A 22874-nucleotide genomic window follows, 5' to 3' on the forward strand; every position below is an offset into this window, starting at 1 on the left:
CCACTAATTTGGTGACCAGAGTTGTCTATCTACTCTCGGTATTTCTAAAGGTTCATAAAAACAATGCAATGCTCTGATGGGGACAATTCTCCATCTTTGGTTCGCGACACACATTTGGGAAACACAAAGAAGGATTTGTGCCTGCATTCTGTGAGAAAGGTCCCCAGTAAGCATCATTTGCTGCACCAACAACTATACTTTTTAGGATTCTAAGATGCACTGAATGGACAGCTGCCTACTAGCAGAGTCTGAGAGGCAGTCATTTTACAAGCTGGCAGTTCTGGTCCTTACAACATGAAAAAAAACAATATGCTATAATGCTGTGCACCATCTTACCTCTCTAGAACTACTGTTATTATTATTCAAAAGCAATTACTAATTTGCATCTATATTGATTATAATTACTTCTATACTTGATACAGTGCAATCTCTAGGTTTTATAGTGACTTTTTATCCACTTTGCGTTCCATTTTGCAAGGCTTATGGGAAAAATAATGAAGCTGTGTCCACCTAGACTTATATTGATAGCCTAGTAATGTGATACACTACTGAGAAAACAGTAACTTTGGTACACTTATTCAGACAGATCTGCTGAGGATCAAGCTGAAGAAAATATATATTCCATTTCCTCTTTTGAGAGCAATTCAATCCCTGCAGAGTGGAACATAGTAGAAAAGTAATGTCAAAATGGTTCTCTAGCTGATATAATGTACACAAACTTGGGATTTGAAAAAGGAATGCATATGTGCACTTCTTTTGCTCAATTTATGTATATAAGTTAAAGGGGCAGTTCTTTCTTGCAGGCATTCCATCCTAAACTTGGTACTAGTATGTTAAGCTCATGCAATACCCGGAGACTGTCTTGCTTCACTAGACATCCATACGCCTCCATAGGCTCTTGGCAGTGCTCAGCAGTTACTATAAGGAAAATAAGCAGGTCGTGAATGCTGCAAGGTGGTCTTTCGATGTGGGGTTTTCAGAAAGGGTATTTTGAGGATTTTGGGTCTGACCATCCAACGAGCTGATAAATATAATTATCTTGGCAGTTGGGTAGAAGAACAAGATGTATGTAATTTACAGCAAAACCAACTGTGGTCGGGCCAAGTTTTAGCTGGTTATCCAACACAGTAGTGCCTGGCACCACAAGGGTTTTTAAAAGAACCCTCACACACCAACCTAGTTGGTGTCATGCTTCATCATCGGGTTCCCAGCTGAGTAGCCGAATGCTACTCAGCTGTGCTGTGTCACCTGATTACAGTGGAGCTGTTTTTTTTGTGTAGGTGTGATGAAGTGTTGAAATATAAAAATATCTCTGGATTTCTAACTGATAGTTACTTTATTCCCAGCGGCCCAGGGTATGTTTTAAAACAATGAGTGGATAATAAATAAGACTAATAAATGTGTCTTAATTATCTCTGGTCGACATGTTTCAGCCCTTTTGGTAGATTTAATGGGGCTTTCTTCAGGACCTCTCTCACATAAAAAGTGAAAGTGAAAAAAAGTGAAAAAAGTGAGTGGTAAAAATGTAAACCACGTGTATATGCATTTAAGCACACACGCTAAGGTGTGCTGTATGCTATTTGGACTAACCGTAATAAGCGCCCACCTCTTTGCGTATTCATTGAATAACGAAAATGCAGATCAGATCTGATCCCGGGATGTTCCAGAGGAGACCAGAGTAGGTCATACAGCAGGCGAGTTCTTCGACCAAAGTTCGATACAGGGGCTCACCCCTCCCGGGATCAGATCGCTTTTAGCAGAGATGCCTGAAACTCTCGGACTGAGCTGCTGGGGCTCATACCAGCTTGTCCGTGCCAGCAGAGGTGGCCCTTGGGAGCGAGGCGACCGGTGGTGTGAGGTTGAGTTCCTTGGGCGTGATGCCCACCTGCGTTCTCCTCCTCCCGACCGGCTTAGACCCTGCGTGGGCGACTGCTGCTACTGGTTCCTGCCCGCTGGCCCTGGACTCGGTGCACCAACGCGGGGCTCAGGCTGCTGGCTGCGGCTCAACGACGTCTGACGCCGCGCTCCGGCTCCCCTGCTGCGTTGTCGCAGTACCGGCAGCCATTTTGGGCGGTGGGAGACGGGGATTGGCAGCGCCTGGGGCCCGGTAGCTGCTCTGTGGTTGCGTGGCTGGAGGTCCAGAGACCGGCGGACTTAAAGGTCTGGTGAGTGTTGGCGGTGGAGGGGTCCTGGAACTGTGTTGGGGGGGCCCCTGCACGCGCGGTCTGCTCGCCGAGAGAGTGCTTGGGCCTTTGGTGGCATGAACTGGGACCTGGCCCCGCTGTTTTCCCCTCACCTGCCGTGATTCCTTGGTGCCGATCCGGCCTATTGGGGCCCCTGGAGCTGCCTCCACGTTAATGCTTTGGGGCTGTTGCAGTACTCCTGGCGGGAAGAGGCTGTGGAGGGGGTGGTTTTGGCTGTGAACACCGAACGGCGTGAGGTTCCCTGTGAGGGTCCTCCGCCACCCCTGTCTCCCCCTGCCTGGTGTTGTATCTCCTGGTGCTGTTTCTTGGGCCCTCTATTCCAGAGACCCCCTTTTCGCTGCCTTGGAATCTGGCATTGATTCCGCTACCTCCATAGGGCTGTGGTACAGGGGCAGTGGGTGTACGGCCGCATGCATCGAGCGGTCTGGTCCTAGGTGGCGGCCCCCCTGCAGAACCCTTGCTTGTGGCTCCTGATGTGGACTGTGGGTCCTTCGCTGTGGGGGCCCCGGCTGCAGACCCTGAGACCGGCCCTCCACCGTGCTGCTGCTGATAAGGGGTAAGATTCAGGGGAGGTGGAATCGGCGGCATGTAGCGAGCGGCGTGAGGTCCTAGAAGGGAGCCTCCTCCGCTGTCCCCCTGCACCCGAACTGCTCCTGTGGCACCTGGTGTGGTCTGTGGGCCCCCTATCACAGAGGCCTTGCCGCTGACCCTGAAACCAGACCTCTGTACCGTTGCTGCCGATGTGGGATCTCATCTGGGATGGTGGAACCGGCCGCATGTATTGAGCGGCGTGAGGTCTTGAAGAGCCTCCTCCACTGCTCCCTGTCATTGTCCTGCCCCAGTACCCTCCGGGCTGATGGTGGGCCCCTACTACAGTGTCCTTGTGAGACCCGAGCCACAGCTGTGCTACCTCCTGAGGGCTGCGGCAAGGGGGAGGTGGGAGTCCGGCCGCATCCATCGAGCAGCGTGGGGTCCTAGGTGGGGCCTCCCCCGCCACCCCCCTGCCCCCCTGCATTGCTCCTTTGCCTCCACTACATTGCCTCTGGTTAAGAGTGCAGTCGGGGGGATAGAATCTGCCACATTTGTCGAGCGGCGTGGGTCCTGGAGGGAGCCTCCACTGCCATCCACCCTGCTCCCGAACTATTCTTGAGGCACCTGGAGTGGTCCGTGGGTTCTAGTGCAGGGGCCCTGGGATCGGACCTCTGTGCTGTTGCTTCCGACGTGGGTCTCACCGGGAGAGGTGGAACCAGCTGCGTGTATCAAGTGGCGTGAGGTCTTAGGAAGGCCTCCTATACTGCCCCCTGCAACTGTCTTGATCTGAGGCGCCTCGGGACTGGCCGAGGGCCCCCGCTGCGGAGACCTTTGCAAGAGGCATATCTGGGTCTCGTGCCCTGTTGGACGGCGGCCATGGGTCATGACAAGCCAACCAAAACCCCGGCTACCCAGACTAAAATGGATCGTTTCACTACCACGGACTCCGGGGCGACTGGGGGAGGCGTGGAAAAGGATGCTCCACCAGCTGCGGACCTATCCACCATCCTTCAAGCTGTTCATGCCTCACAGTCCTCCGTGGAAGGCAAGATTGCTGAGGTCTGGGTGGATATGACTCTCATCCAGCAAGTCAGTTCTCCACTGTGGAGGACGAAGTTCAACAACTTAAAGGACAAGTCGCTCGTCTCCAATCTCACACCCAGGAGCTGCACCGGCGGGCGGAGGACGCAGAAAACAGGTCCCGCCGTTACAACTTTCGCCTGGTGGGATATCCAGAGGGTGCGGAGCAGGGCTGCATGGCAGACTTTGTGGAGAAGTGGCTGCGCTCCTGGATCCCTGAGAGCTCCCTCTCCCTGTGGTTCGTGATTGAGCGAGCGCACCCTTCCCTTGCTCCCAGGCCGCCCCTGGGAGCACCCACCAGACCGGTCATCATGTGAATCCTCAACTTTGGGGACCGTGACGCTGTCCTGGCCGAGGCCCGCAAGCGGCAGCACCTCAGATATGACATTCATGCAATCATGATCTTCCCGGACTATACTCGCGAGGTCCAGGGCCAGCGCTGCTCGTTTGGAGAGGTCAAGCATAAGCTCCGCGCTCTCAAAATCCAGTACAGGCTCCTCTTTCCGGTGCGCTTGCGAGTGGTGTTTTCCAACAAGATCTTATTCTTTGACACCCCTGAGGAGGCTTGGACTTGGGCCACGGAGGAGCGCCCCTTACGAGACAGTGACCGCAATCCATCCCCCGGGAGTGCGGCTGGGGGATGTGCCAAATCCGGTGGTCCCTGCCTCCCGACCTCAGCGCAACCGCTCCCGTAGGTGCCATGGCCAGAGGCGAGCCCGCTCGGATTCCCCGTTGGGCCCCTCTCAGCAGCCGACGCCGCTCCCTGGAGTCCCCCCGGCCATGCAGCGGTCTGGCTCCTCTGGCCGCCTGGACCCAGGGGGTGCTTCGCCTCGACCATAGTTGCTGGACCTACCGAATACAGATCTCTCACGTAGCCCAACGCTTCTCACAGGCACTGCATGAGTTCGTCTCTGCCTGCCGGCTTGGCTCCGCAGCCGGAGGCAACACATCGGCTCACCCCACTTCACTTCCTGATGGACTTGATTATGCACATCCTGATATGAGGAGGGGTCCTCCACGCTTCCACCTTCCCAAGCGTTTTAGTTTGGTATTTTGTTAGTTCTTGTTGTTAGGGCGACAGATGCTTTCGTTCCTGAAGTATAGGGTGGGGGTGGGATTTGGTTGGGGAGGGGGGACCTTGTCAGAGATCCCCTGCTTGCGTATTTGCCTTGTTTTTGCTGTAGTTTTGTGTGCAAGTGTGTCTTTGCATTTGCTTTACACTGTCTTAAAGATCCTCTCTGTATAAGTGTGTGTCTGTGCCTTTATTTAATGACCCCCTGGCGCTGAGACTTTGTCTTTTCATTGCTGTGTGTTAGAGGACTGCTGAGTGTGTGTCTGTTTCAGTGTCTTTGTATTGCAGTGTGGTTCTTATATTTGGATTGTGTATGGACCTTTCCATGTCAGATATCTCACATGTGAGCTAGTTTCTTTGCTTTCCTTTTGATAGAGACCGCTGGGTATGTTAGTTTCTTTGTCTCAGTCCCTGCTAAAGATCCCCTTGGTCTCAGTCTGTCTTTTCACTGCTTAGTACCAGATATCCCCAAGATGTGTGTTAGCTTTATGTGTTTGCAAAGTTGTGTGACAGAGATACTTTGGGATTCAATTTGTCTGTGCTTTCGTCTGTTAGAGACCCCCTGGATGAAACTTTAAATGTGCGTCTTTGCCTTTTTTTTATTCGACTTCTCAATGAGAGTTTGTGTTTGTGTTTGCTTCAATCTGTCATTAGATCCCCCATGTGTGATTTGGTCTTGGTCACTTTAAGTCTTTCACATAAATCCATCTTTGCTAATAAGTTTGCTTTGCTTCTAGAAGACAGGAAGCTTTTTGTTGGCATGTTGGGGAAACAGCAGAGTGAAGAGGATGTTAGGCGACTCTTCGAACCCTTTGGGCAGATGGAGGAGTGCACAATTCTACGAGGCCCCGATGGAGCCAGCAAAGGTAGGAAACCGTTTTTGTGAAAATATTTTATGGCACTGACCTGTATGGTGAGGGGAGAGCACCACAACTGCAGACATTCAGTGTGATGGTATTCATGGTACATTGAGCTGGATTTTTCAAAGAGTGTGAGGTAAGGGGGTGGCATCATGACCAACACTTTCAGTGAGCAAGCAACTTAATAGAAAGCAATCTACACTATCTAGGAGCTTTGAGAGAGAGACCTTGGTCAGAGATCTGGAGAAGACATGCAATGCAGACTGATTGTGACACCGTGGGGCTATGGACAACACTCACTAGTGCAATGATAATGCCACAGGCATTTCCCCCAAGACCATGCCTCCTGCATCACCTGAGTCTCCTGTGCCCTGTTTCCTCCTCGTAAGCCTTGCCCCTCTATGCCCAAGTGCATGGTTCTTCTTGTAGACTAGTGTAGTGTAGCTGCCCCATGCTATTGCAGGCCGCCTCCGCAAAAAAGTGGGGCTGTTTGACCTCAGTAGCAACACTGTGATCAGCTGGGGGGCTTCGGATGAGTTTCTGTATTTAACAGAAAAATAACAATAGGGTTTGGATCCCAGATCCAATGATCCGATGGGTAAAGGAGAGCATGCACCTTAGGCCAGCCTCAGTTCCAAATTCTGCAAGACCAACAGGTGGATTAGAGAGTTCGATTTTTCTACAAAAAAAATCTGAAAAGAAATCCTGCCTTTTATTTCTTCAAGTAATAAACAACAGGAGCGAAAACCCATAAACCTTGTTGAGATTAGGGTAAGTATGTAAGGAACAACAAAAAATCTCAACTGGTATCATTCAAAGGCAGTTAAACATGCATGCATGAAACATTGCAAGCAAGAAAAGGAAGACTCTCAAACTGTAAAGTCGCGAGCGAAGCGCGAAAACTTGGGAAGCCTAATGAAAAGAGGTTCGGCAAGAGGCGTCTAAATCAGCCAGGGTCTCACTATACCGGACCCTGGCTGATTTAGACGCCTTTTGCCGAACACCAAGTACAATTTCGGGTTGTTTTATGCCAATTGATTTCGCTTGCAATGCTGCTACAACTGTAACATTCTCCCATTTATGTTGGTTTAATTCCCCCCCCCCTTTTTTTGTATGAATCGTACATGATGCTCTTTGCAAAACAACTTTACAGTTTGAGAGTCTTCCTTTTCTTGCTTGCAATGTTTCATGCATGCATGTTTAACTGCCTTTGAATGATACCAGTTGAGATTTTTTGTTGTTCCTTACACACTTTTATTTCTTCAAACCACCATATATCTGTGGTCATTGCTTTAATTAAATCAGAGCTACACTTCCATCATTCATGCTACATTGCCCTACAAGAAACAATTGAGAAGACTTCATCTTGTACAGAATGCTGTCACACACCTGACTACAAGCTTCTCTAGCAGGGATCATATCCCCTACAGTGGAAGCCCATTGAAAATACAGTTTTGTTTAAAATACCAGTTATTGTTCATTATTCTCTTCGTTATGACTGCCAAATTTGATATCTATACACCACAACATGCTCTATGTTCTGCTGACAAATTTTGCTTGATGTTCCCAAGGTTAGGGCCGGCTCATTTGGTGAAGGGATAGCAGCTAAGGATTGGAATAAACTACCCCTGGTCTGTACATGCTTCCTTCCTTCCCATTGTTTAGGAAAAGGTTTAAACCCTTGCATTTTAAAACTGCTTTTAAACTAGTTTAAGAATAAATATGTTCGAGGCATGTGTGCTGTAGATACACATGCTTTGCATACTCCTGCCATCTAGTGTTGGGTCCGGATGTTTGTAAGTTGTTTTGCTTCGAAGAAGTCTTTTCCAGTCACGAGGTAAGGCGACTCCTCCTTTCAGTGACAGTGCGCCTGGGCATCAACTCCATTGTTAGATTGTTTTCTTTCTGCCATCGTGTTTGGATGTGGTTTGCGGTGCTCCGGTTCAAGACTGTTCTTCGGGATCCCTTAGGTGCGCAACTCACTGTACCCTCGTCGGTATTGTTTTGATCACGTTTCCCATCCTCCGCGTGCCGAAAATCAGAAAACTTTCTTATTTGGATCGGGAAAACTCCAACCGCGGCCTTCGGTCCTGTTTCCACTAACTGAGGACATCATCAAGTAATTCGCCGATGGAATGGAATCCATTCCAGTTGTGCCCTCGGCGCCGCTCTAAATATATGCACACTGACCTTTACAAGGTCTGTGACTTGTGCCTGTCTCCGAAGCATAAGGAAGAAGACTGCGGGACCATCGGGCTCAACAAAGAGAAATGCAGCGGCAGACTTTCGAAGACGCCCCCGATTTCTTCTGAGAAGATATCGAACAGGAAGAAATGGAGGGTCCGCTGCGGAAGAGGAAGAGGTCTTCTCTGTCCAGGACTATGATTCCGAACTGGAGATCCATCGTACTAGAGTCCCAGGATGTCCCAGCTAGTCACGGTGCCATGAGTACCAAAACCCACAAAAGCCTACAACACCTGCTTCCACCAAACAACAGGCTTCCAGGCCACCACTGCCATCCAGCCATGGTAGGCACTGAGACTCTGCTACAAACGCCCCGCCCTCTGGCTCGGCACCGAAAGCTCAATTCAAGCCTTCCGGCTCTGGCTCAAGTCAAGACACAACAACTTTAGCACCTAAAAGTTTGGCCCGTTAAGACAAAAATCTAAAATCCAGCTCGGCACCGACGATTTTGGCACCGAAATAGAAAGATGCTCTTCAAAAGCCTCCGGAGTCATTTCTGGAAACTATGCATGAAAAGCTGGATCTAAAACAAATGAAAATGTATGTTAATCCAGACACTGGACATATTTCGAGAAAACCTGGATACCATCATCCTCCAAAAGGAAGATTCCTATCTCACAGGGCACAGGATATAAAATGTTTAAAAAAAGAAAAAGCACATGGCTACTAGCCCTTTTCCCCTCATTCCTTATATTCCTCCACCATCTGCACCTGCACCTTTAGTACTCTGTTCAGACCCTGTAGACATTACACCACAGGGCTCTCCTCAAACAGATCCTGATGCAGGGGCTGGGGATGACACTTATGGCCAACCACCACAAGATCCATGGGATGATTATAATATCGATCCTCAGATCTATACCTTGTAAAATCTTCACCTCCTGATGACAACACCTCATATCAGGAGTCAATTGCCAGAGCAGCCACATACCATGGAGTCACTTTCCATAAAGAATCTTTAGAAGAAGATTTTTTATTTGAAACATTGGGGTCTATGCATAGAACAACACAGTCGTAACCAATGTTGACAGGCATGATGCGCCATGTAGAAGACATTTTTAAAGACCCTGTATGTGCACATATTATAACACCCAGGGTTGATAAAAATAGAAACCCCTACCATCTGACCCAATTTTTATTAAGGGCCAGCTTCCATTAGACTCTTTGGTTGTGTACAATGCTCATAAAAGAGCAAATTCCCAAACTTCAGGCGATGCACTACCTCCAGACAAAGAGTCCTTATTAATAGATGCCTCGGGCAAAAGAGTGGCTGTCCAATCAGCCAATCATTGGCGCATAGTCAATACATAAGAGCCCCAATTTACAAAGGCAGTCTGAAACAAAAGTCTAACTTTACAACTTTTGGTAGTCACAGAGGTCATTTACGATTCGTATCTTTACGTCCGCAGTCGGGCCGGCATCTCCAGCTTAAGCCATACTCTCTTGTTCGGGCCGGAATCTCTGGCTCGGGCGGATGAAGTGTAATCAATGGGCCGGAATGTAATTTTTACAAAAAGGAAATTAGGAATGTGAGCTAAATGGTAGAGGTGGTCAAGAAAATCAGTTTGGGCAGGGAAAATGGTGTGGCCAGACACTGCATCTCATCTCAGAAAAGTTTTCTCTTTTGCATCATGGTACATGCAATCCACAATTTGCACTCTCCTCAGTGTTGACTGTGGTGTTACATCACACTCAGTAACACTACAGTCAACACTGAGGGGAGCGCAAATTGTGGACTGCATGTACCATGATGTCAAGGAGCAAACTTTTCTAGGATGTGTGCAGTGTCTGTCCACACCCTTTTCCCTGCCCAAACTGATTTTCATGACCTCCTCTACCATTTATCTCACGTTCCTAATGTTCCTTTTTTGTAAAAGTTGCGTTCTGGCCCAATGATAACACTTTATCTGGCCCGAGCCGGAGGGTACGGCTTGTGCCGTAGATTCCGGGCCGACTGCAGACGTATAGATACGACTCGTAAATGACCTCTGTGAATGCCAAAAGTCGTAAAGTTAGACTTTTGTCTCGGATTGCCTTTGTGAATCAGGCCCTAAGTCTTTTGGCTATGTACAATAGGGCCCACTGGGACGAAATGGAGGAGTTACTCTAATACTTCCAGAGGAGCATAGGAAAAAAGGGCAAGAACTAGTGCAGGAGGGAAAACTAATTTCCAACTCCTCCATCAGGTGTGCGCAAGATGCTGCTGATGCTGCAGCCAGAGGAGTTAACACCAGTATTCTCCTCAGAAGACATGCATGGCTGTGAATCACTGGGTTTAAACCAGAGGTACAACAGACAATACTTAATGTTTTCTTTGAAAAGGGACATCTTTCTGGCTCTCAAGTGGATGAAGCGCTGGAAAAAAAAGACACTGAAGTGGCAAAATCAATGGGAGAACTTCAGTCACCCTCTAACAGAGGTTCTTTTCGCCCCTCATTTTATAGGGTAGCCTCACAAAGTTCTTCTACAGATGCCAACACATCTTCCTACAAGACTCAAACACAAATCTCCCCCTCTAGATGGTTTTACAAGGGTGGTTACAGAGGGAACAATTTTAACAGAAGAGGTAGAGGTACACCAACACATACCTCTCCATCTCCCAACAAGCAGTGACCTAATAACAATTTCCCTCGACCAGCATACACCTGTCGGGGGAAGACTGCAACAATTTCTTCCCATTTGACAATCATTAATATCAGACAAACGGTTTTCGGACATTATCCAACATGGTTATTGCCTGGAGCTCACAAGCAATCCTCCTAATATTACACCTCACATTCACAAACTCTCTCTGGAGCACCAACAACTCCTCAAACAACAAGTACAAGCTCTTCTAACAAAATGAGCTATAGAATCAGTTCCAATTCAACACCAAGGGTCAGGGGTTTACTCACTTTACTTTATAATCCCCAAAAAGGACGGTTCTCTGTGGCCAATATAAGATCTCAGGCCATTAAACCTATACATGCTATCAGAACACGTCAATATGGTCACACTTCCAACAGGTGCTTCCGCTCTTACATCAAGGCGACTTTATGTCAACACCGGACAGAAAGAAAGCATACCTTCATATCCATATTTGCCCAGCACATCACAAATATCTCAGATTTGTGAAAGCAGAAAAGCACGGTCTATTCAAAGTACTCCCATTCAGAGTCACTATTGCACCCAGAATATTCACCAAATGTCTAGCAGTAGTATCAGCTCATCTAAGTAGACAACAACTTCATGTGGTCCTATATCTAGACGATTGGCTCACCAAAGTCAACACACACCACACGTGTTTACAACACACTCAGGTTACCATAAATCTTCATCGTTTGGGATTCAAAGTCAATGCACAGAAATCCCATCTTCAACCCTCACAGCTGCAACCCTGTCTAGGAGCCATGATAAACACATAGACAGGTTTAGCCTATCCCAATGCAGCCAGGTGATGCCGGGTTCCCTCCTACTGGGGGCCTCAGAAAACCTTTACCCCAGGTTTGAAGTGATGCGAGTCATGTTCCTGACCGTGGTATGGTAGTGAGGGAGAGCCGGAGGTGGGAGGACCGGAGGTGGGAACTCCACTGCCGTTTTGCTGTAGCTGTGACTGAACAGGGGCAACTCACATCTGACTTGAGGCCCAGGATTGTGTATTCACTGGGGCTGAGAAAGTGACACCTTAGTCTGCCACCCTATTCATGCCTGACTTCAAGATGGCGGCTGGAGACGCCACTGGTGGGCTTGCCTCTATGGAGATCATGCCCAGGAATCCTGAGGGTGACCTCGCGCAATGTCAGTTGCGTGGCTACTCTGACCCCGGGACTACTTCTCTCTGCTACAGCGGTACTGAGGCGTGGGCTAACACCTTGGCCAAACGAGTGGTGATAATTATGCAGCCTAGGTCTCAGTCAGTGCGCCACATCATCCCTACTTTGGCCAAGAATTATGTAAACGAGCTGGACTGCATCAATAATGAGCTAGGGTGACGACTTCCCCTCCTGGTGAACGTGACCCGATCTAATACCCGAATCATATAGCCACTGCATGGTGCTGCTCCTTCTGGAGGGGTGGCCCCTGGCTAGATGGGGGTGCCTGATCCTCTGGCGGAGCCTCATATGGTGACTGCACATGAACACTGAGTCATAGCTCTACTGCTTTGCCCACTGCTGACTCCTCAAGCACCTGTAGATACGTGGCCTGGGAGCTCTGTATGCTTACCCCTTCTGGTTCGCTCATGTGGTTGGGGGCCAACTACCTCCATACCACCAAAGAGGTAACAACTCAGTAGGGTTTACAGCTACTTTAAGCCGGCGGAAGCAAGGAGCTCATCACCAGAAGCAACTGAGACTGCCTCTATGGCCCTCACCAAAGAAGACCTCCTCACATCTTTAAGGGACTTTAAAAAGGAGCTCTGTGAAGAACTCAAAGCTGACCTAGCTTCATTTCCATAAACACTTAAGTCTAACCTCAATGTAGAGCTCATAACGATTCAACAAGACATGGACTCAGGGGGGACCAGGGTGGTGGACCTTGGCACTAAATACCTCGAGTTCGAGAGCTTTCCAGGCCAAATTGAAGACCTCACATACTCTTTGCACATCCAGCTTCAGTCATCCATCTTGGGAACAGAAGATCTGGAGAACAGGTCAAGGTGCAATAAAATACGTATCCGAGACCTGGAGGAAGGAACGGAGGGCCCAAACCTGAAGGCATCCTGTGCGGCCTGTTTGTAAAGCTGCTAGGAGGAACGTCACCAAAGATAAAATTGGACAGGGTCCACCGTTTTGTTGCACAAACGTCTGGTGAGAGAATTCGGTCTGTGACGTACTCCACTCCTTCAGGGTTATGGAAGCTATCTTCCAGGCGGCACGGAAGGCTGGGACAGTTGCCTTTCAAGGAGCTACATGCTCATTATTAAAGGATATAGCTCCTGCCACTCTAGCCAGACGTCAACACTTTAAGCCGGTGACTGAAACATTGAGGAGAGAATACATTAAATATCTTTGGAAATATCCATTTGAATTAGCCTTTGAATTCCGTAATAAACCATGCCATCTGACAGACCTCTCAGAAGCCCTAGCTCTCTTGGAGATGCCTGCCTTGAATGATCAGCAGGTTGGTGATGGCGAGGAAACCTTGAGGAATGGTCTCAACGGAGCTCAAAGTATGCCCGTATAGCTCGCTCAACATCACCCACTCCAACAGAAGAGACGTTGACTCGCGATCGCTGTTAATTTCTGCTTCAGGACAGGGTTTGCTGTCATAGCTTGCTGGACCTGAGGTCGGAGACTGATATCTCTCGGTGAGGTGAACTGCTGTTTTTCTGACGATACAGATGACACTGCCAGGAGGGGTCCTGCAGCGAGGACAATGAATATCCGGCGAGATACATGTCAGTTTTTCTAGTGCCTTCTTGCATCTGTATTTCCTCAATTACTGACTGCTGATTGATAATGTTTATTGCTATCAGATTTCCTTACATTTATTTGCTTTTTTGAAGATGCTTTAGTGGTTCTAGACCAAGTTGCCTATCGGGATGCAAATCCATTGACAGAGTATGTTAGAAATAGGATCAATTGTCCCACTTATTTTTGTTTTACAGTTTTGTTTTCTCAGGGTCTGGAGGCAGGGAAGGCAGAATTTACTGGTGGCATGGCGGGGAGATTAGGGAGGCACGGATCAGTGCAGGCTAAGGAGGGTAAGGAAGGAAGAGGGTGTTTCAAGTAGGCAGACTGCCAAGGGTGACCCAATAGTCAATTATATATATTTTGGCCCTGAAGCGGCATGTGGTCATGAAACACGTGTTGGTCTACGAAAAACTCTTGAACCAACAACAATAAAAAATCTACCTATTCATAATTTTTGACTACAGAGTATTAATCTTTAAGCTGTAAGACCTCAAAATACAGCCTGTGTTTACAATAATGTGCTACCCATTTAAGGAAGCACTTCAGTGTCCCACATGGGGTAGTAAACGCTCTATAAATGCTGCGATGTGACGACAACAGCTCCGACGGCGGCACGCTTCTCCTTCTTGAGTTGCGCTTCCAGCTCCTTGCAACACGCAGTCCCTCAGAAGGCCCCAAAACAGCAGCAGGCACTTCTAAAGAACTCTGGGGAGCTGGTGGTTGAAGTCTGTTGTCCCTGAGACTTCAGCAGGAGACAAGCTCTTTTCCAAGCCCTTGGAGATCCTTCACAAGTTGAGCAAAAGTACACACAAAGTTCCTTTCTCCTCTCTTTGGCAGTAGGCAACCCCTGCAGGCCAATTCCCCAGTTTCAGGGATAGTCTCTCCTCAGTTTCTTCTTGGTTCCTCTCCTCAGTAGAGGTTTCTTCTTGTTTTCCCAAAGTGATCTAAATTCTTGGGATCAGGGTCCCAATACTTATACCCCAAAATCCGTTGTCCTCTGAGGGCAGAGGGGCCTTTGCCTTGTTCAAACCGGTTCTGGTCAGTCCTGGAGCACTTTGTTTACCTGACTCCTTCTTTCCTTTCAAAGTGCAGGGCAGAGACATCAGACACACTTAAATTGTTTTTTAAAATGAGGGCTATAGGTAATAGCAGCAGAAGATGGCTCCCACTGCCATTAAAAATGAGGGCCATGGACACTGGTGGAGGGCAGAGCCACACCCTATTAAAATTGAGAGCCACAAATACTGGTAGCTGCCAAAGTCTCACTACCATTAAATATGAGGGACATAGATACGGAGTTGCTCTCCCCCACAGTCGTTTTGTGGGCACGTGCTTGTGTGGTTTGCGTGTCTTCAAAATGACGCGATGGAAATTTAGGGCCTGACTACGATCTTGGTGGATGGGATACTCCGTCACAGATGTGATAGATATCCCTTCCGCCATATTGCAAGTTCCATTATATCCTATGGAACATGTTATACAGCGGACGTGATATCTGTCACGTTTGTGACGGAGTGTCCCATTCACCAAAATCATAGTCAGACCCTTAGTCTTATTCAAGTGTCTTCCCATACCTTGATATTTTTCAGAGACGAAGGTTCTCAATGAACCATTTGTTGCATATTACTTGTGGGTAAAAGGTCAACCAAGGGTAACCAATGCAGTGGTTACTTTCTTCACCAGTTAGGCTAGGAGGTCGTTGGGAGATTTTAAATGAGGTTTGGTGCATCAATAAGTAATTGAGAGGAATCATCAGGATGCAGGTTGTGCAGCTGCCTCCACTGGATGCTGTGGACAGGGGAATGAGTGTGATTCTGCTCTTGCTGAGTTCATATTCAGGGATGAACGTACTAACGCTGTTGTCAGTCTAGAATAGCTGGAGGGCACCAAGAAGTTGGAGATCAGGGATAGTGGAGAGCAGTAGATTAAGGCAGTGGCCTCGCGAATGAGTAATGATACAGTGACTCGTTGGTAGAAGCCCCAGAGTCCGGATCTTCAATGTTGTTTTGACTCCAAGAGTTAGAAGCTGATGGTGCCAACTATGCAAGCACGTTTTGGATGGACAGTATCTGTTTCAGAGATTGGGACACGCAAAAGGAAAGGCGAGGAGGCATTTTTTAGGAGATTGATAGATCAACCGACATAAAAAGAATGTGCCTGGGGTGGTGACCACCGCAGGCATTTGAAGGTTTTATAGTAAGGGTCAATTATCTCTTTTAGCACATTGAAATATGATGAATCAAGGTGGCACCGTCCCCTCTACCCCACCCCTATTCTTGGTTAGGATGTTTTATCAGGAGGATGTACATTGACTATAGTGGCCACAGAGGAATGATGCTTGAATCATTTTTTGGTGATGGCTAGCAAGTGTAGAAAGTGGTGTAATGAAGTCATGAATGTCATAGGCACGCAGTTCTTCCCCTAAGAAACTGATGGATTGTAGGGTGTTAGGTATTTTTGAGGGGGTGGTAGTGTGAGATGATGTTGGGATTCTATAGAGGACAAGGTAGGAGTGGTATCATGGCAAATAATGCATAATTGGGTACATGAGGTGATGGTAGGCTGGAGAGTAGGATGTTGAAGTGCTAATCACAACATTGGTAGTGAGAAGCTGGTTAATATTAGAAGATTGTCAGTGCAAGACTGTCTTTGTTAACTTATCTGTCTCACACAATCTGCCTCATAAAATCAGCCACACACCTGTCCTCTAGCATCCTGATTCGGTCTAGCCTTAAATATTCAGTACCAAGCAACAGCTTCTCACTTATGTCCAGATCACATTTTCATTTAAACCCGGACACTTATCACCACCTGATGTCAGTGTAGTTGAGAAGTCTTGCCCCTCAAGAGGCCACTTGACATAGCCGCGAGCAGTGCACACATCTGGATCCGGCATTCTGAGCTGCTAAAGTTTCCAAAAGGAGGACACTGCAAAGTCATTCTGCTCTTGTTTCAGCACCATTTTAATTTGTATTTGTGAAAAACATTTTTTTTTTATCGCCTGGTCGTTTTTGCACTGGTCCTTTGGCGTTAATGCTGTTGCACTTTTGCGCTGCACCAATACATTTATTATGTAATTTGGCCCATAGGTTCACAAAGCCAGAGCCCTTTTACAGTTTATAAGCAAAATGTAATGCCGATGGAGTGAAATTCAGTTGTGTTGACCCTAAACTGCCAATCTCAAATGATAGTCCTTGTTACAACAGCATCTCCCCGAGGGGCTTCCAATCAGAGGGTCAAGAAGAGATGTGAGGGGGTAACAAGTCCCACCTGTGTGTGGCAGCATGAAACTCATGTGTACTCTTCTGCGGTCCACATGTGATTTACCTAAGCTGACTGCGGATGTTTTAAAATCATGCATGACTAACACCTTTTGATGTTTTAGGTGTCTTTTCCATGCTTGTTATCTATGCATTGTTCATACTTTGTAATGAAGTTGTATCCAGGTGGCGATACGCGTTTCAGAACACTATCCCCTATGATCGTTGCTTTTAGTGAGAGAATCCCTGATTCCCGGCGCAATTTACTCTGCAGTTCCCTTGCCGTGGCATGCTGCGGGCTCCAAATGCTTGCTATGCAGTTAGGTTTACACTGTGAACCCCAGGTTTGTACCGGCGCCATCAAGAATGACTTATAAATGTATTTTATGAACGCTTGTAGACTGAACTTTAGGGCCAGATGCACCAACATTCCATTTTGCGATTCATAGTTTATGACTTCCACCGAATTGTGAGTTGCTAAACCGTATGCATGTTTGCAATTCATTAACGTTTGCATTCGCAAAATAGAGAATCACAAATTATATATCGGTAAAAGTTGCAAATTGGGATTGATACATTGGCAGCTACTGATGACATCAAACATTTGAGATCAGTTCCACCCCTAGAGGATGGTCTGTTTGTGAGCAATCCTACAGCGAACCAGGGAGGCCAGGCGTGTGAGAAATGTCCATCGAACGTACAGCAACCACACAGGAGGCGCAGAGGAGCTATAGAAAGAAGTGTTTGTTCAGGCGAAGAGGTGGATATGCTCTAGGCGAAGAGGTATCCGCAGAACAAGATCACATATATGGACTACTATCCAAGAGCAGGTAAGTTCTATGGAAAAAAAACAACATAGAATTGAAGGGTTGTGGAAAAGGTGGGATGACAACCTAGATGCAGATCTGTGTGAGGCATCTATGGTTGGACAAGGAAAAAGTTGTGAAACGATTTTCACATAAACAGAAGAGATGGCGCAACACACTTGAGTGCCTGATACAGCAGGCAGGCCAGCGGCCACCAAAAGTACAAAAGATGATGCAACTGTAGGTCCATCAACCGGTAAGTCACTACCGTATAGAAGATGCAGGCTTGTGACAATCCACACATATCATTTGCACCTGTAAAACATTCATAAAAAATCACTCAGTAGCATTTTCCATACACTTGTAACTGGTATATTTCTAAAACAAAGAGCTTACTTATGGGGTCATCAAAAGTGACTTATTTATTATTTGAAACTATTCACAAAAAATTTTAAAACGTGTGTCATTACATTACTTTGTCAATATGAAATTATGTATTTGTCTATAGTTAATATAGACTTCCCACCTGCCACAGACAAGGAAAAAACTGACACGATAAATACTGACGAAATGGCACAGGAAAAACAAGAAAAGGAGGGGATAATGTGACACCCCCATAGTGACCTCACGCAGCCCAAGAAAGCTCACAGGCTGAGATTACAAACACCCACCCTGTTGCTGAGACATTGACCCACAAGCTAGACAAGACTACCGGAAGTTGGATTCACTGTTGCATCTGCAGCTGAGACGGTTGTAGGCCACAACCTGCTGGGCAGGAGAATACATGCAATGAAACACAATGTGTCCACAGTTGGGACATCTGTGAAAGAAACCCCTGAACTAACCACACAGCAGGCCTTGCTGCTGACACAGTGCAGTCATGTGTTCAAAGCGGGGTTGAAGTTCCATCAAGGAGGGAATGCAACATTGTGGAGCCCGCCTTGAGTCTAGCGGTGAGATAACGTGTAGATGTGACCGCAGGACTCACCCAACGTGTTCATGACACACAGGGACCATCAGGTGGCATGCAGAGTGTGGTTATATGTACAGGGACCTTAAGCATGTGGGCCTGAATAATATTCATACAGGGGCCTTATGCACAAGTACATGAGTAAGTCGTAATGTAGTTGAACGCACACGCTGTCATCGCCTGCACTCAGGTGGGTTGAATGATGCTGCAGGTACATCTGGTTTAATGAGTTGAAGTAATTTGCACTATGCATCTTAGGTACAAGTAGCATCAACAGTCATTAATATACACTAAGTAGTTTATATGTTATATAGTTGAAGGTGTTGTTTATATATATTGTACTCCATGCACTACTGATAATATTTTGACATTCTGATGAGAACTATTCTCAGGTTGGTCTTGTATCCTCAACTCACACATATAGACACATTGATGTTTTAGTAGTATAACATGTATCTTTATTATCCAATAAACTTTGTTATAGCATAATAATAACCAATGTGTATGTGATTTTTTTTAAATTAAAATGTTGGTATATATCCCCTACACAGGCAATGTTTAATTGAAATGACCTTGTTTGCCCTATGTGCATTGTCAGGTTTTGAGCAGTGAACCTTTGAACTGCAAACTAACAATACACTGCAGTGAAAGCCACATTACGAATTCATATGGAAGAGGATAGAAAGGTCATTGCACCTCATTTATGACATGTTTGATAATATGATTGTTCTGTATTGTTTTGCATTCTCTGTATAGTGCTCCATTGTTTTCGTAAAAGCGTCTGATATGGTGTGTCATACAGTAATATGTAGTGGGTCATTCCGCAGCGTATGTTTCAAATACCGACCTGGCATCTTTGATGCATTGTATTTCCTACTTAGAATTCAAAACCTCTGCTGTAGTTATAATTAATGTGTTAATTTATTTATATCCTGCCTTTATCATTGTTTATGATGTGTACCTATATTCATAGCGTAACAAAGCATGTCAGAGTGGTAATGTACTGTGATTGTTTGAATGCATTTTGCATTCATTTTTAGTGTTGACATTGGATTTTCACCCGCTTTGACTTCATGGCATTTTGCAAGTGAAATTTCTTATGTTTTGCAACAGTTCGTTATGGGCAAACGCTTAGCACATTGATGATTTGTGATTTTCTAATTGTACATCGCAACATGTTGTTTTGCAATTCACAAACCAGTCTGCAACTGGTTTGCGAATCGCAAAACATAGTACATCTATCCCTCACATCGAGATTAAGAGACGGCGGGTCGCAGTCGAGCAATATTCAATAGACGTGGATCATGGTCTTCCTCAATTCAATCAGTTGCAGCCTAGCCTTGCTCCACCTCCCCTTCTCGCTTACGATGAGCAAGAAACTACTGCAGGAATTCGTGATACTGTGTGGGACTGGTCTGCCACACACTCTCCAACGTACTCCGTGCTGGGCTTGGAGTGGCCAGTGGTGTTTGAGACCCAGCGTGGGATTAGTCTGCCACACACTCTCCAACGTACTCCGTGCTGGGCTTGGAGTGGCCAGTGGTGTTTGAGACCCAGCGTGGGATTAGTCTGCCACACACTCTCCAACGTACTCCGTGCTGGGCTTGGAGTGGCCAGTGGTGTTTGAGACCCAGCGTGGGATTAGTCTGCCACACACTCTCCAACGTACTCCGTGCTGGGCTTGGAGTGGCCAGTGGTGTTTGAGACCCAGCGTGGGATTAGTCTGCCACACACTCTCCAACGTACTCCGTGCTGGGCTTGGAGTGGCCAGTGGTGTTTGAGACCCAGCGTGGGATTAGTCTGCCACACACTCTCCAACGTACTCCGTGCTGGGCTTGGAGTGGCCAGTGGTGTTTGAGACCCAGCGTGGGATTAGTCTGCCACACACTCTCCAACGTACTCCGTGCTGGGCTTGGAGTGGCCAGTGGTGTTTGAGACCCAGCGTGGGATTAGTCTGCCACACACTCTCCAACGTACTCCGTGCTGGGCTTGGAGTGGCCAGTGGTGTTTGAGACCCAGCGTGGGATTAGTCTGCCACACACTCTCCAACGTACTCCGTGCTGGGCTTGGAGTGACCAGTGGTGTTTGAGACCCAGCGAGCCTTTGCCCAGGAGTGGATGGCCGAGCGCACGGCCATCATCATCAATAATGGCAGCATACGGTTAGGCACGGATACACCTATGGGAAGATGCTTCATTGGCTATGGCCATTTTCATCTTTAACAGTAGAGTGCCCCTAAAACCTTGCCTCTTTGGGTTAACGGCACGTGAAAGGGCTCGGTACAGCCTTCTCAAGAATTGCCCCTCAACATGGAGGATTAAAGCCTTCTCTTTCATCTTGAGCTTTCAATGATTGTTCCAGCCAATACTAGAAGCTTTTATCTTGTTGCGCTACTTCTTGACCAATTTTTCTCCAACCTGTCCTCCTTTCCTAATAAATCTTCTCTCATTTTTTCGTGCAGGTTGTGCTTTTGTCAAGTATGGAAGCCATGCTGAGGCCCAAGCAGCAATCCACAGCCTTCATGGTTGCCAGACTATGCCGGTGAGAATAAGGATGATGTGTTTATTTATGAGAAAGTCACAGTACCGCTATCATCGTTAAATGCTTGTTTTGTCCTCTGTTCTCATAGCTTCTCTCTACGCTTTATATAGCCACTTTTCTCTCTTTCTCTCCCGCCTCTCTTTTGGGTGCTGTCTCTTTCAATTCTGCTAATCCATCTCAAGAAATTAAAAAATAATATTCTCATGAATATTTCTAGCCGCAGATTCCTCACCTTGTAAATTTCCACTAGGCCTCAACAGGATCCCATGCAGTGCTCCTGCACACCAGTAGGTGGCACAGTGTGACTCTGCAACAATGCTGTTCCAGTATGAAAGTGACAAACAGAGGCGTATGTAAGCACCACACATGCGCACAGACATCAGAGTCTTTCTTTCCGTGCCTTCAGACGCTAATCCAGAACTCTGCTCCTTCCTTCTTCACTCTGTGAAGAGATTTCCTTCAGAAAAAGTTTTAAATGTGAAAAGGATATCAGTGCCTAACACAACAGGATTGAAGCTTTGTAGTGACAGTCAAAAACGGATGTCTGTGAAAGATCCCCCCGAGGTGTGGCTCTGTTGTTTGCATTTTTAACACGATTCCGAGGCCTGCAACAGCGTCCAGATAAACCCCTAAGCCATCCAAAAGCAGAGGTGAAGCTGTGGCGAAACACCAGAAGGCTCTGCGCCTGTCCCGCACAGGTCTCAGGCGAGGACCCACTCATGCTCCCACTCCAGAAGTCATCCCCGAGGGAGATCTTCATCACAGTGAAAGTTTACGGGCAAATCGAAGAAGAAACATAAGAAACCCAAGTGGGACTCTGCCCTTTCCCACAGCTCTTGTTCCCCAGAGCAGGCACAGGCGCATCGCTGCACCTCCAGGTCTTGCTCCGCTTCTACTGAGAACCGAGTCTATGACTGATACTGATGCGCACTGAGTTTGTGGGTCCATCAGTGGCAGCGCAGAAGGTTGCGGCCTTCCGATAGGCCATGAAGCACATCTTTGGAATGCTTCCTGCGCCCTCTGGCTCATCTTCGAGACCCAAAGACCCGCAGAAACTCCCAGTCGGTTTACGATGGCGGGTCTGCCCTCGGTGCCGTCTGGGCCCATTGAACCTGCTGGGGTTGGCACCAGCACTGAAATCTGCACCGGTTACTCAAGTGTTTACTTTGCACCAATGGAAACAGCCCTGGGTGAATACATTGTGGTGTCCGACTCTGAGCCGGCGTCGAACAAGGCCACATCTGGCTCTAGATGGGCCGCAGCCTTTTCTGAATCCATCTGATTCAGACATGACTCCAGTGGTTAATTTGTAAAAAAAAGAAGTGCCGGGGCTCTCGTCAGAAGGCAGTTTCGACCGGCCAATTTCTCCTATTAGCACTGCCTAACACATTGCCAACAAACCCTACAAGTGGAACGGGAAGTGGCGTAATGGCCAGAGCTGCCGAATTTGAGGCTGGGAAATAGGATTCGAGACTCGTCGTCGACTTAACATCCTGTGATTCTGGGTGAATCACTTAATCACCCTGTGCCCACCAAAAATTAATGTGTTCTTAACTGGTGCTCAAGCACCGGAGTTGATGATTAGGTGCTGGTGTTCAGCACCGAAAACCGCCAGCTCAAATAAAGCACTGCCAGGAGGTCGAACATAGCAGAAGGAAACAGACTAAACATTATTCCTAATTTATTTGCGCATTCATTCGAGGCTAATAGGAAGATTAGATATTTTTGTGCTATGTTGTTATACATACTGAGCTTCATCCACATGTGCATCCTCTTTTTTTGTTTTCTTTTTGTTTTGTTTAAGCTCAGCTCGATGTTCGGAATATAATTCAAATTTTGCTTGTTTCACGATTAGGGTTTTAACTTGTGGCGGTGGTACTTATTTCATCCAAATGTCACTAGACTGCAGGTTA

At 47.2% G+C, this 22874-nt stretch overlaps 1 protein-coding gene across 15 annotated transcripts in view; it reads left to right on the plus strand.

Moving 5' to 3' along the window:
* Positions 1-22874, plus strand: part of CELF6 (CUGBP Elav-like family member 6) — a 531043-nt gene that overhangs the window by 417629 nt on the left and 90540 nt on the right. For 13 of the 15 annotated variants that reach the window (XM_085643931.1, XM_085643936.1, XM_085643939.1 and 10 more), the window contains 2 exons: positions 5625-5753; positions 20882-20961. In XM_085643931.1, the coding sequence (XP_085500057.1) occupies positions 5625-5753; positions 20882-20961 (209 nt within the window). The remainder of the gene's footprint in view (positions 1-5624; positions 5754-20881; positions 20962-22874) is intronic. The other 2 variants (XM_085643933.1, XM_085643943.1) reach the window with 1 other exon arrangement.

This window comes from Triturus cristatus, chromosome 3_1 (assembly GCF_964204655.1).
Source record: "Triturus cristatus chromosome 3_1, aTriCri1.1, whole genome shotgun sequence".
In the NCBI taxonomy this organism is placed as follows: domain Eukaryota; kingdom Metazoa; phylum Chordata; class Amphibia; order Caudata; family Salamandridae; genus Triturus; species Triturus cristatus.